The sequence below is a fragment of the Capricornis sumatraensis genome, chromosome 3 (assembly GCF_032405125.1).
Source record: "Capricornis sumatraensis isolate serow.1 chromosome 3, serow.2, whole genome shotgun sequence".
NCBI classification, from domain to species: domain Eukaryota; kingdom Metazoa; phylum Chordata; class Mammalia; order Artiodactyla; family Bovidae; genus Capricornis; species Capricornis sumatraensis.
Window position 1 is genome coordinate 166,002,273 of NC_091071.1, and position 14,008 is coordinate 166,016,280.

The following is a 14,008-nucleotide window of genomic DNA, read 5'->3' on the forward strand; positions in this document are numbered from 1 at the left end:
TGTCCCAATTAATTATGCCAAGTGCTAAAAATAAAGAATGTTAACTATCTGAATGACTATTCAGCAGCTTGTTGAAAGTTATTTTCTCATATCAAGCAAAAATAATTTCAAGAAACTGACTTTTTCTATTGTTCCACTTTTGCTGCAAAATGAACAGCTTTAAATAATTTTTAAAGTTTTGACTAGTTTGTTTCTGTATTTATAAATACTAATTTGCATATGCAATTTGATATACTTTATATTAAAGTAATTAAATCAAAGTTACCCAGCAAATACAGTTATAAAATTTAGCTAAATGTAAATAGTCTTTTAACTTTAATCTAAAAATCTTGTTCAGTCACTCTTAACCTTGCACTGAATATTAAAGTAAGTTTTATGTTTATTCTTTTTATGTATAAAGCAGAGACATACTGAAGTGAAGTGAAGTGAAGTCGCTCAGTCATGTCCGACCCTTTGTGACCCCATGGACTGTAGCCTATCAGGCTCCTCCATCCATGGGATTTTCCAAGCAAGAGTGCTGTAGTGGATTGCCTTTTCCTTCTCCAGGGGACTTCCCCGACCCAGGAATCGAACCAGAGTCTCCCGCATTGCGGGCAGACACTTTACTGTGGGAGCCATCAGGGAAGCAAAAAACCATAGAGTATATCTGTGTTTTAAAAGTTTCTGGGAGGGATGCATTAAGGAAAAAAGATGCCTAAGAAGGCTTCTTAGAAAGGTGACAGTAAATGGAAAGGTTGAGAAAACACTGATAAAAAGGATTAAGGATCTGTACCAGTCAGTGTCTTCTCAGCTTTTCAAGACAGATCTTGTGAGTCACCCTTGACAACTCCTTTTCCCTTATCCTCATATCCAATCACTAAGAATAGGGGCTTTATCTCCTAATTATTTCTGGACTCTGTCTCTTTTTCCTACTGCCATTATCCCAACTCTGATCTTCATGATCTCTTGCCTAGACTTTACAAGTCTCATTAATCTGCTTCTTTTCTCTTTATTTCAAACTTCTTGAAACAGTTTGTCTCTCCTCTCTCATCTTAGTCCACTCCAATTTGCTTCCATGATGTCAAACTGGTTTTGTAAAAGACACTGATGGAGTGCACGATGCTAAATTCAACTTCAGTCCTTATTTTGCTGGTCCTCTTGGCAGCACTCAATTCTAACAGCCATTTCCTTCTTCTTAAAACCCTCTTTCCAGATGCCCCTGGTGATCCAGTAGTTAAGAATCCAACTGCCAATGCAGGGGACATAGGTTTGATCCTTGTTCCAGTAAGATTTCACATGCCTCGGAGCAACTAAGCCAGTGCACCATAACTTCTGGCCCACTGTCTAGAGTCTGTGCTCCGAGAGAAGCCATGGCTATGAGAAGCCTTCATGCTGCAACTTGAGAGCAGCCCCCTGCTCTGCCAACTATAGAAAGCCCGCTGGCAGCAATGAAGACCCAGTGCAGCCAAAAATAAATAAAATTTTATAATAAATAAATAAAGTACTCTTTTCCATATGGGCTTCCCTGGTGGCTCAGAGGTTAAAGTGTCTGCCTCCAGTGCGGGAGACCCAGGTTTGATCCCTGGGTCGGGAAGATCCCCTGGAGAAGGAAACGGTAACCCACTCCAGTATTCTTGCCTGGAGAGTCCCATGGACAGAGAAGCCTGGTAGGCTACAGTCTATGGGATCGCTAGGAGTTGGACATGACTGAGCGACTTCACTTTCCTTTCTTTCCTACTTTTTTCCACTGGTTTGCTGCTGCTGCTGCTGCTAAGTCACTTCAGTCGTGTCCGACTCTGTGCGACTCCAGAGACGGCAGCCCACCAGGCTCCCCGTCCCTGGGATTCTCCAGGCAAGAACACTGGAGTGGGTTGCCATTTCCTTCTCCAATGCATGAAAGTGAAAAGTGAAAGTGAAGTCGCTCAGTCATGTCCAACTCCTACCGACCCCATGGACTCCAGCCTACCAGGCTCCTCCGTCCATGGGATTTTCCAGGCAAGAGTACTGGAGTGGGGTGCCATTGCCTTCTCCTCCATTGGTTTATGAGACATCAGTCACTCATTAACTTTCTTCAAATTAAGGCTGCTGATCCATTTCTTCCTGCACATTAAAGGTTATCTTGTCAGCCCATCTCCCATGATACACATTTTTCATAGGTACTATCAGTGATTCCAGCAGTTTCAGCCACCACATAATAAACAGATGATCAAACCTCTATCTCCAACCCCAAGCTCCACTCTTGAGCTCCAGATTTCTCTATCCAGTTGTTTTTTGGACATCTTCCCTTGGAGGTCACAGAGATTGCTCGAAATGTCCAGATTTAAACTCAACTCAGTTAACAGTAACACTATCCACTCTGCTGCTCAAGGCAAGAGGCCCAGGAGTCATGCTTAATTGCACCCCTGTCCTCCAACCACTTGCAGCCTTCCAATGAAACCAGTAACCAAGCCTGGTAATTCAAAGTTTCTACTGTGATCAAAAGACAACTGCTTCTTGTCAGGAAAGCTATGACAAACCTAGACAGTGTGTTGAAAAGCAGAGACATTACTTTGCGGACAAAGGTCTGTATAGTCAAGGCTACCCCAGTGGTCCAGAGCTGGACCATAAAGAAGGTGGAGTGCTGAGGAATTGATGCATTTGAACTGTGGTGCTGGAGAAGATTCCTGAGAGTCCCTTGGACAGCAAGAAGAGCAAACCAGTCAATATTAAAGGAAATCAATCCTGAACACTTATTGGAAGGACTGATGCTGAAGCAGAAACTTCAGTATTTTGGTCTTCTGATGCATACAGCTGACTCACTGGAGAAGTCCCTGATGCTAGGAAAGATTGAGGGCAGAAGAAGAAGGTGTCAGAGGACGAGATGGCTGGATGCCATCACCAATGCAATGGACATGAACTTGGGCAAACTCAGGGAGATGGTGAGGGACAGGGAGGCCTGGCGTGCTGCAGTCGATGGGGATGCAAAGAGTCAGACACAACTGAGTGACTGAACAACAACATTCTCTACTGTAACCATCTCTCAGTCTCTGAACATCTCTTGCTAGGACTACCATACTACTTAAGAACTAACGACCGGGACTTCCCTGGGGGTCCAGTGGTTAGGAATCCGCTTGCCAGTGCAGGGAACTCGGGTTCCATCCCTGGTCCAGGAGGATCCCACCTGCCAAGGAGCAACGAGGCCCATGAGGCACAACTTGGGAGCCCGCGAGCAGCAACTGCTGAGCCTGTGCACCCAGAACTGGTGCTCCGCAGCTGGAGGGGCCACCACAATAGGAAGCCAGACCACAACTAGAGGAAGACCTCGCTCAGCAGCGAGGACCAGCACAGCCAAAAATAAATTAAAAAGAAAACAAAAAAAAAAAACCACCACCAACTTAAAGAATCTCCTGGTTAGCATCTTCTAGCAGTCTTAATTTATTCTCCCCAGAGCTTTCAAGTAATATAAATAAATAAATTTGATCATGTCACTTCTGAGATTAAAACCTTTCAATGGCATTTCACTGTCATCAGGGTTAGGTCTAAATACCATTCCCCAAAATGCTACCAACCACCAAGCCTAGCGATCTTTTTCTTGTGAAATCATTTCCACCCTGCTGCTGACAAATCACATCCATAGGTCAGGTCTCATTAGCTTAATGGCTTTCCCTGACTCCCCTAGGCTGGGGTGGATTAATTGCTCACTCAAAATACTACCATAATGGTCTCCAAAGTATGAGATACAAAATCAACTGGGACATAGGAAGAAATGCATACATGCGTATTTTTACTAATATACGTATATAATATGTACTTATACATTAGTAGGGCTTACCTTTATTATATATTAGCCTATTAATACTGGCAATTTTTATCTGTTATTATATATTAGCCTATTAATACTGGCAACTTTTATCTGCAGGTGAAGAAGTTCATTCACATTTTATCATACTGCATCACACTGTGGTTTGCAACTCATTAAGTGGATTTATAAGATAGCTAGTTTTAACTAAATTAACATTTACAAAATAAACAGCTTAGAGTTCTGTCAAGAAACTGAATGGAAGAGAATGTTAATGATGCAAGGAAGAGGAACAAAGAAACAGCAGAACTGATGTCTCTGGAAGTAAATGATCCTAAGTACCAGAATTTTACTTGCCCCATCACAATAAAACAACACAAAATAACATAATGACCAGCTAATCAGATCTAAGGAAGCCAAAGACTTAAAATTATCTTAAAGATTATTTATTTTTGGTAACACAGCATGTGGGATCTTAGTTTCCTAAGGGATTGAACCTGGGCTACTGCAGTGCAAGTGCCGAGTTCTATCTAGTGGACCGCTCAAAAATATTTTTTAAATACATAAAATCTGGTAAAATACATAGATTACTTGAGACAGTTTATAAAATATATAGAATATTAATGAAGGCAAAACTTATCAATAAGACAGGCAGTTTGGGGGCTATATTTGGCCTCAAATATTCTATTTTTGGTTAGCTTAATGTTTTTAGATTCTGTTTCTTAAAAACATTTATTTATTTATTCATTTATTTATATTGAAGTAGATATTCTCAGATTTATCTGTTTATTTGCTGGCTGCATCAGTGGCTTGCAGAATCTAAGTTCGCCAATCAGGGATCGAACTCATACCCCTTTCAAGTGCAAGCTCAGAGTCCTAACCACTGGACCACCAGGGAATTTCCAAGATGTTTTTAGATTTTAAAAATTAGCTTGCAACATCTAAAAATGTTTAATCCACTAAGAAATCATGTGAAAATTCAGATTTCCAACTTCTGGGGAAAGGGATTGTGGAAAGGCCTGGGAAGTTATGCAATAAGGCAACATTAGACCTACATTCTGTAATGGCAACAACTGGCTGGAACTCATCAATCAGATCTCATGGGACTCTAGTTGGCCTTTCAGTTTCCATCTGGTTAATTTTACTCAATTACCCATTAGAATTTAAATTCTAGGATTTCATTAGAAAAGTATACTTTTGTCTGTTTCATTCACTGCTATATGTCCAGGGCCTAGAACAGTAGCTGACACACAGTAGGCATTCAAGAAACATTTGCTGAAATTAATGATGAATAACTGTTGCCTGTCTCATCGTGTTTCCAACAAGTGTTTATAGTACTTTTGCTTTCTGGGCTTCCCTGGTGGTCCAGTGGTTAGGAATCCACCTTATAACGCGAGGGACACTGGTTCGATCCCCGGTTTGGGAAGATTCTACAAGCCATGGAGCGACTAAGCCCACGGACCACAACTAATACAGCCCGCACACAAGAAGGAGCAGCCCCCACTCCCCACAATCAGAGAAAAGCCTACATGCAGCAACAAAGACCCACCACAGCCAAAAACAAACATAAGTAAGTAAATCTTAAAAATATTTCTGCCTTCCCCTAAAAGACAAATTGATTACTCTTTTATATTTAACACAAGGCCCGACACATACTAAGTACTAATAAAGTGACTAACAGCAATTAGTTATCATTTACTGAGTACTCATGGTGTGCTAAACACCATGCTAAAATGCTTTACAAGCAGTTGCTCATTTAATCACCTTAACACTCCTGTGAGGCAGATATTATCATCATCCCTGTTTTAAGAGATGAAGAAACTAAAGCTCTGGAGATTAAGCAACTGGCTAAAGTTCTAGCCGTAACACAAGATAAAATATGAAAAGGACTATATGAAAGGCACGAACAAAGTGCTACAGAAGTCACAAGAATAGTTCACTTCCAGTTTGAAAGGCATAAGGTACGTATTTCAGAAAGGTCCCTGAGGGAGGTAGCCTTTAAACCAGATCTTGTAAAAGGGGCAAGATTTCCATAGGAAAAGACGGGCGGGGAAGGGATTGCTTTTGTCACTTTCTCTACTAGGAAAGCTGAAACACACACCTAGGAGGTCGTCTGAGTGGAATGAAGCATATGTAGATAAATATTAAATGCAGTCAGTAGGAAGGCCTTCAATACCACACCCTATGAGTTATGATTTTATCCTGCAGACAATAAGGAGTCCATGAACGTTCCTAAATTAAGGAGTAGGGTGACAAGTTCTGATGGGTGTTTTAGCAATACTGCTGCAGCAGAAGCGGTTGTGGTATAGGAGGTTACAGAAGAGATTTAGAAAGTTTCTGAAATAATGACACCTTTACAACTTACAGTACTTTCTAACAGTATTTCTTACAGTATTTTCTAGTATTGATACTTCACTGACACTTCATTAACAACATTAATAAACAGTATTATTATATTTTCACACCAAGGAGCTTGAGACTCAGCAAGTTTAACGACCACAGAATTAATCGTCTTTTTGGGACTATGCTCTGAGAAAAACGTACACAAAACAATTTAGGGATGACGGAGGACATCAGTAAGAGGATCATAGTATCCAACAACTGCCAATATAGGAAAGGAAGAAAAGAGTAAGGAACCAGTCTTACCAAAGGTAAGATTTCTCTTATGCCCTAGTGTCTAGACCAATGGTCTGACGATTAACAAAAAATGCAGGAAAGGGACCCCACGCGGGAGTGAGTCTGAGGCTGGGGAACACTTAGTTTAGCGCCTTCTCTGTTGCTGTTAGAACTATGGGGTGGGTGGGGAGGCAAGGCTGGAAGTAATGTTCTAGATTACTTCCTGACCTGCAGGGGTTATCAGAAAGGTTTTGTTACTCGAAGCAAACTAGAGGCAACCTTCAGTATCCTACAGGCCAATGGCAATGACAGTTCCAAAACATCACGAAGAGATCAGATTCTTTCCGTCTGGACCCTCACTCTTAGAACTGCCTGCTCTTTATTTATAACTTCTGCCTCATGAATTCCCAGCATTGCGAATGGCAATTTCAAGAGTCAGAAAAGGGCTCCTTTCTTTCCAGAGGCAGAACACAGTCCTTAATAGCCCATATTTTGGTTAGAACCATACTGCCTGAGGAAGTGATTCTTCTGTTTACTAGCTCTGACCTTGCATTAGTTATTGAACCTCTTTGTGCTTCAGTTTTCTCAACTAGAATGTGAGAATCTGAGAAATAAATGAACTAGTATTACAGTACTAATGTCTAGCATATAGCAAGTTCTATAGAAGTAATGACTATTACTATAGCTTTTCCATTTCTTTTTAAGTTCTCAAACTTTGGTGAGATACCTGGGTTAAAGTATAAACTGGCAAAAAGGAATAAAATTTGGCAAATAAGAAAGGCTTTTTCAGAAGTCCTCCAGGCTTCCCTTCACATCTAATCAGCCAAAATCTGTATCACCTGCCTATGCCTAAATCAATCACTGTCTAGAGAGATAGAATTATGATTGATTTAGAGTTTATATCAATCAAGACTAGTGGGCTATATCAATCACCCCGGGGCTGGGAAGGTGCTGCCAGATTCCTGGTTAGCAGGATGGTGAAAGTGAAAGTGAAGTCGCTCAGTCGTGTCCGACTCTTTGCAATCCGTGGACTGTAGCCCACCAAGCTCCTCCGTCCATGGGATTCTCCAGGCAAGAATACTGGAGTGGGTTGCCATTTCCTTCTCCAGGGGATCTTCCCGACCCAGGGATTGAACCCAGGTCTCCCACATTGCGGGCAGACGCTTTAACTTCTGCACCACTGGGGAAGCAGGATGGTAGGAACCTGATAAAAACAATCAATGTCTGCCGAGACTTAGTCTTGAGAGTCTGCAGCCTCTGCTAAGGAGGGTTAAAACAAATAACTTCCAGAGCTGCAAGCATCACCCCTACAAAACTCCTAATAGCAATGAAATAACGACAAAGGTCTGTTAAGGCTAGTGAAGTCTGGCACAGAAGAAACAGTATAGTATAGGCCACAGCCTGAGGAGAGTATGCTGGTCAGGCAGTGAAGTACAGCAGGGTCTAGACATGGAGGTGTGAGGCAGGCTGTGTTAGTGTCCCCAGCCCTAGGGCTTAGATCACCAGCCTTGGACTAAACACCAAATCTTCTCAAAGCCTGTTTACTCTTTTTTTTTATTTTTATTTTTTATTTTTACTTTATTTTACTTTACAATACTGTATTGGTTTTGCCATACATTGACATGAATCCTGAGGATAACCAAAACCACCTTCCCAGGTGGTGCTAGTGGTAAAGAACCCGCCTGCCAATGCAGGAGACATTAAGAGATGCAGGTTTGATTCCTGCATCGGAAAGATCCCCTGGAACAGGGCATGGCGACCTACTCCAGTGTTTGTGCCTGGAGAATCCCCATGGACAGAGAAGCCAGGCAGGACTACAGTCCATAAGATTGCAGAGTCAGACACAACTGAAGTGACTGAGCACGCACACAAAACCATCTTGAATTTGATGTTAGGATTAAATGTAAGGATGCATTTCACTCTGTGGTATAAGGATCAGAAAACAAAAACAACCAACCCACACCTAACAAAACAATAATCCACAAAACCCACACAAAACATCACCACCAACAGCTAAGTATTCAGAAAGACAAAGTGCGAGGTGGGATGGGGTGGGGGGAGGGGCCTGAAGTGGGGTTGCAGAGAAAAAGGGGAAGCTACTTGACTTTAGACTAAAAATCCCCTTCAGGACCCTGGTCAGGTTTTGCTGCTCTATTGAAGAACTTCCATTTCAAAGTGTATCAGAAAAGGACTAACGTGATTCTACTTAGAGGTTTCTCTGCAGCAAAATGGGTAAGAATCTCACTTCTGGATTTGCTGTAACTAGTGTGTTCTATTCTCTGAAGTGGTTTCCTAATCTATAAAAATTGAGTAAATCATGGCCAAATTTACTTCACTGGGCTTAATAAACTAAATATTAGCTCCTTCCCTTTTGAGGCAGCAATGTTGCTGAAACTGAAGGCCAACACAAAATCTATAACATAAAAGTCCCTAAAATTTTTCATTCATTCATGAAGTTGCAGTTATTTGTAACTGCAAATAACAGGCCTATCAGCCTTAATGAAGGATTCTGGAAACTAGAGTGCTTAAAAGAAAGGAACAGACACAGAAGGTGAAAAAGAATCTGTTTTGATATTTGTAGAGCTCTTGTGCTTGTGTGCTCAGTCTCGTCCAACCCTTTGTGGCCCCACGGACTGTAACCTACCAGGCTTCTCTGTCCATGGGATTTCCAGGTAAGAATACTGCAGTGGGGTGCTATTTCCTTCTCCAGATCTTCCTGACCCAGGGATTGAACCCAGGTCTCCTGTGCTTCCTGCACTGCAGGCAGATTCTTCATCCACTGGGGTAAGCCACTGGGGAAGCCCTACTAGTCTCCAGACAATGTGGTATCTCATTTAATTCTTAAACACCTGGGTAACACTGTCCCCTTCCCCTCCCCCTCTCTAGAGATGAGGAAAGGAAGGCTCAGAAAAGAAGGAAAATAACATTTATTTTGAACTGTGCTAGATGTTTTCCATATGCATTACTGCATTTGACATTTAAGTGACTTCTCTGGATGAGAGCTAGGAAGTAGTAGGCAGGATTATAATACCAGATCTGATTCTAAACTCATTGTTGTTCAGCTCAAGGGAATAATTTGTTTCCTCAGGATCAGGGATCTTACAAAACTCAATCTTGAGAATCTCATTTAGCTCCCCACCCCCAAAACACCCACAATAGTTGGGGTTAGCAATTCACCTTTGAGTTGTTCTGTTTCTTTCAGATTAAAGATTTCAAAGCAGGCCCACTAGCAAACAAAAACAAAACACCTTTACAACTCTTGCCTAGGATTAAAAGCTTTCTTTCCCTCTTTTCCAGCCCAACCACTAGAGGGCCAGGCCACAAAAAAAAAAAGCAGCTATAAACTAGAGCTCTGGACACCTGGTTTAAGCCACTTACTGTGTGACCTTGCCTAAGTTACTTTACCTCCCTAAGCCTCAGTTTCCTTATCTGGGATAACAGTATTATCTCAATAGATGGTGCAAATTAAATAAAACGTGACATGTAAAGCAATCAGAACAATGCCTGCACAACAGGAAGAGCTTAGCAAATTTAACAGCTTTTATTGCTGGAGAAGAAGTACCAGTGATGGGTCTGTCCTTAAGTCCAAAGACTTCGCCATCGTAATCTCTCTGAGCATTGCCTTTGCTGATTGGAGTCCCTTTAATAAGAGCAACAGGTCGCTCCTTTTCTGCTAATCAGGGCCAGGCCCAGAAACCTAAAGTCCCCGACCTATACATGACTACGAGGTATTGGCATTGGTTTTCTACCACTACGAGGGCTGTCACTCTGAACCCAGCCGAACCACCCCATTTCCGCCTCGGCTCGGGAAGTTCTCCAGGCCTTCAGCGGCCCAAGCTGCTTTTGGCATGGCTGCCCCTGGTTATCAGGCCTAGAGCCGGATCGCCTGGCGTACCTTCGCCAGAGGACTTTCTCTCTCAGACGTAGGCAGGATTTCCCTAAGTTCAGGGGAGTCAGTGAATCCAGTTAATAAGCGCGTCGGTCAGACACACGCCTGGAGAGGGCTCCCTCAGCGTCGTCCGGGCCTGCCACCCGGAGCCCGGCCCCCAGTCCCGCCGCCTGGAGCCCGGCCCCCAAGCCCAGGCCCGGCACAGACCAGAAGGTCGGCCCCTGTCTAGCCTCCGGGAACGCGTGCGATCCGGCCCAGGGCCACCACGTGGGGGTTCCAGAAGTGACAAGGTATTCCCGGAACCAACCCCCAAAGACTGCTCCCCGCATGGGCCCTAACCCGGCCCCAAACTGGCCTGAGCGGCGCTCCCGGCCTGGCTTTTCCCCTCATATCTATTTGGAGGAGATTCAGACATCCTCTACAGCCTGGAGATAGGCTCTCGCCAGACTCCAAGCTCCGAGACTGTCTCAGCCCGAATCCCCAATTGCCTGGTTTCCTTACTCACCCATCGCGGCTCCGCTCGCTTCTACTTGGCGGCGGTAGCGGCGGCAGCTTCAGCGGCAGCTTCAGCAGACAATATGGCGGATCTGCAGGACGGCAGCCCGGAATGGACAAACAACTTAACATTCAATACCGGGAAGAAACGCGCTTTCGGCCCCAACCTCTAGTTCACACAGACGAGCTCGTTTAAAGAGACCGCAGCTGCTAAAGGCGGGGAACTGGGATGAGATATGAAAGCACTGGGTGGAGGAAAACTGGGAGGGACACCTACTAAATAAAGTTAAGCTGCTTAAGATTTCTCAGCTTCTTCTACTATTTCCTGTTCGTAGTGAGGTGTCCTCCCCTAGAAACTTTTTCTTCCAAAAAGGCATTCCTTCCTTTTGTATTAATAGTTAAAACCACGCATAGACCCTGAACTGGATATGAATAAGGAGTTATCCGGCAAGGTAAAGTGACTTGCCCAAGGATATAGAGATAAGGAAATGAAGAAATCTAAAGTAAACCTGATTACAATCCTATTGAGAGAGAAGTAGAAAAATGACACTGGTGCCAGGCTTCATAGTTGACAGAGCGCTTCATTTATCCCTACTGCAAGCTCTCTGAGGGCAGAGGTCGGTTCTATACCCTTTATTACTGCTCTTCAGCAGCTAGCACAGTATATGGGACAGTGTATGTGCTCCGTAAACGTTTATTAAATGAATAAACAGATGAATGAACAGATCTGTGAGTTACACAAAACAAGGAATATGATCTCCTTATATTGAGATAAGAAAATTGAGACTCTGAGGTTCAAGTGTCTTTTGCTGTTGTTGTTGGCTGCACCCTGTGGCCTGTGGGATCTTAGTTCCCTGACCAGGGATCGAGCCCTCATCCCCTGTAGTGGGGAGCCTGTAATCTTAACCACTGAACCACCAGGGAAGTTCCTTATGTGCCTTTTGAATCATGAAATTTATGGCTGGTACACATTAGACCTCCCTTTTTACATAATTGCATTCCGGTCCGCCTGTTCCCCACCTCAACACACAGAGGAAGGCTATGTCTTTAAGTCATGGATCCCAAGAAGGAACTATCTTTTGGGAGCCGAGGTCCTGTCACAGTAAATTGCCATCTCTAATTGTGTACCCATCCCATTGACGGAAGCAACTCAAAACGCCAGTTCTAGGATTCGGGGTCAAGAAAGGGAGCCTTATCTTCCTCTTCCTACTGCCTCTGCTCAAGGTCAGACCCCTTTGTTCTCTGCTGGTCTGTTTTACCTGTCTCCACACTGGTCTCCTGTGTCCAGGTTCTCCCACTTGCTCCATTTGGCTATGGTGAGTCTTAGTTGTGGCACTTGGGATCTTTAGTTGTATGCAGAATCTAGTTCCCTGACCAGGGATCGAACCCAGGCCCCCTTCATTGGGAGCTGAGAGTCTTAGCTACTGGACCACCAGGGAATTCTCCGCACTGACTCCCTGCCCCAATCTCTTTAAAAGCAAAGACCTTATCATGTTAGGCTGGTCCTTACTGGCTTCTTGGGCAACTCCCCACCAGGCAATCCAGGCTCCATCCATATTTGGGAAACCACATTTTCCCATGTATGCTCCTATCTTCTTTTGTGCCTTTCCATACGCTTTTTAAAAAGTATTTTTGTTTATTTATTTTTGGCTGTGCTGGGTCTTCCTTGCTGGGTGTCGGCTTTGGTTATGGCAAGCAGGGGCTACTCTTTGTTGTGGTGCATGGGCTTATCATTGGAATGGCTTCTCCTGTTTTGGAGCACCAGCTCAAGGGCCACGGGCTTAGTTGCTCCAAGGCACGTGGCATCTTCCCCAACCAGGGATCGAGCCCACATCCCTGCATTTTCAGACAGGGTCAGCCTATGTCCTCTCTGCTCCCTCTTGCCCTGGACACACATTTTCCTCAGCACTTGGCACCCTAAGTTGTTCACGAGCTGTCTCTCTCTCCTGGTTGTCTATGGAAGAGACTGTATCTTCCTCATCTCTGTCTCTGTCCCAGTGCCTGGCACAATGCCTGACTCAACAAAAGCACCAAAAACATTTGCTGCAGTGTCTGTCTTCTATGCACCACCAAGGGAGCGCCAGTATAACTTGTGGCTGAACAAGGACTCAGGGGACATGCTCAGACTAGATGAGTGTCTATAACTGTGTCTCTTCTCCTGCCAACCCCTGAGCCCTCCATCCTGTGGTCCACGGGGAGCCAGGAGGGCTTCCAAGCAGCTTCATTTCCATTCTCGCCCTTGGCCTTGCTCACATCCCCTCCCCTGTTGTTCAGTTCCTAAGTCTTATCCAACTCTTTGGGACCCCATGGACTGTAGCACGCCGGCTTTCCCTGTCCTTTGCTGTCTCCGAGTTTGCTCAGATTCATGTCCATTGAGTCAGTGATGCCATCTAACCATCTCATCCTATCACCCCCTTCTTCTTCTGCCTTCAATCTTTCCCAGCATCAGGGTCTTTTCCAATGAGTTGGCTCTTTGTATCAAGTGGCCAAAGTATTGCAGCTTCAGCTTCAGTCCTAATGAATATTCATGGCTGATTTCCTTTAGGATTGACTGCCTTGATCTCCCTAGCCTACAGCCATTGAGGTTCCCTGATCCAGTCCCTGCAGACCTTTCCAGCTCCAATCCACCTCTGCCCCACTTTCCTTATCTTTCCTGTTCTAGGAACCACATTCTGCTTACCCTCCCTGGATACACCAGAATGTTCCAAATCTCTTTGCTACTGCTCTGCTTGAAGCACCTTTTCCTCCTCTTGTCCCCCTGTGAAGTGGCTGATACAACTCAGACTGACCCCTCCTCTAAGAAGCCCAGAGAGCATTCAGTGTTCTCTCCCATGAGCCATTCTGTACCTTGTAACTGTTATAATCACCCGCATGTAGTGACATGTTTGTTTCTGTGTCTTGGCATCTTCACCATCTACCGTGGTATCTGGCACAGAGCAGGGTCTCAGTGACTGCGTGCTGAGAATCAGGACATCACATCAGGATAGCAGTGTCATCTTTCAGAGGGTTTTGGGGCCCAGCTCCACTACTTCCTAGCTGTGTTACCTTGGGCAAGTCACTGTAGCTCCCTAAGCTTCTGTTTTTCTTCTATAGGAGTGACAGCACCTACCTCCTAGGGTTGTCATAAAAATGGGATTAAGGACAGCCCTGTACTACATGGAGGGCTGCCTCTGGCATACAGCAGCTACCACTGCTACCTTGATCTCTGGTGTTTCCTCATCCTTTCTCCACTGGAGAAGGCTGCACACGTG

At 44.3% G+C, this 14,008-nt stretch overlaps 1 protein-coding gene across 1 annotated transcript in view; it reads right to left on the bottom strand.

Moving 5' to 3' along the window:
- The window catches only part of KPNA6 (karyopherin subunit alpha 6), a 51,110-nt gene extending 40,276 nt beyond the window's left edge, over nt 1-10,834 (bottom strand). Inside the window, exon 1 of the mRNA XM_068967582.1 lies at nt 10,768-10,834. Within this exon, the coding sequence (XP_068823683.1) occupies nt 10,768-10,771 (4 nt within the window). The 5' untranslated portion in view covers nt 10,772-10,834. The remainder of the gene's footprint in view (nt 1-10,767) is intronic.
- Between the last annotated feature and the right edge of the window lie 3,174 nt (nt 10,835-14,008).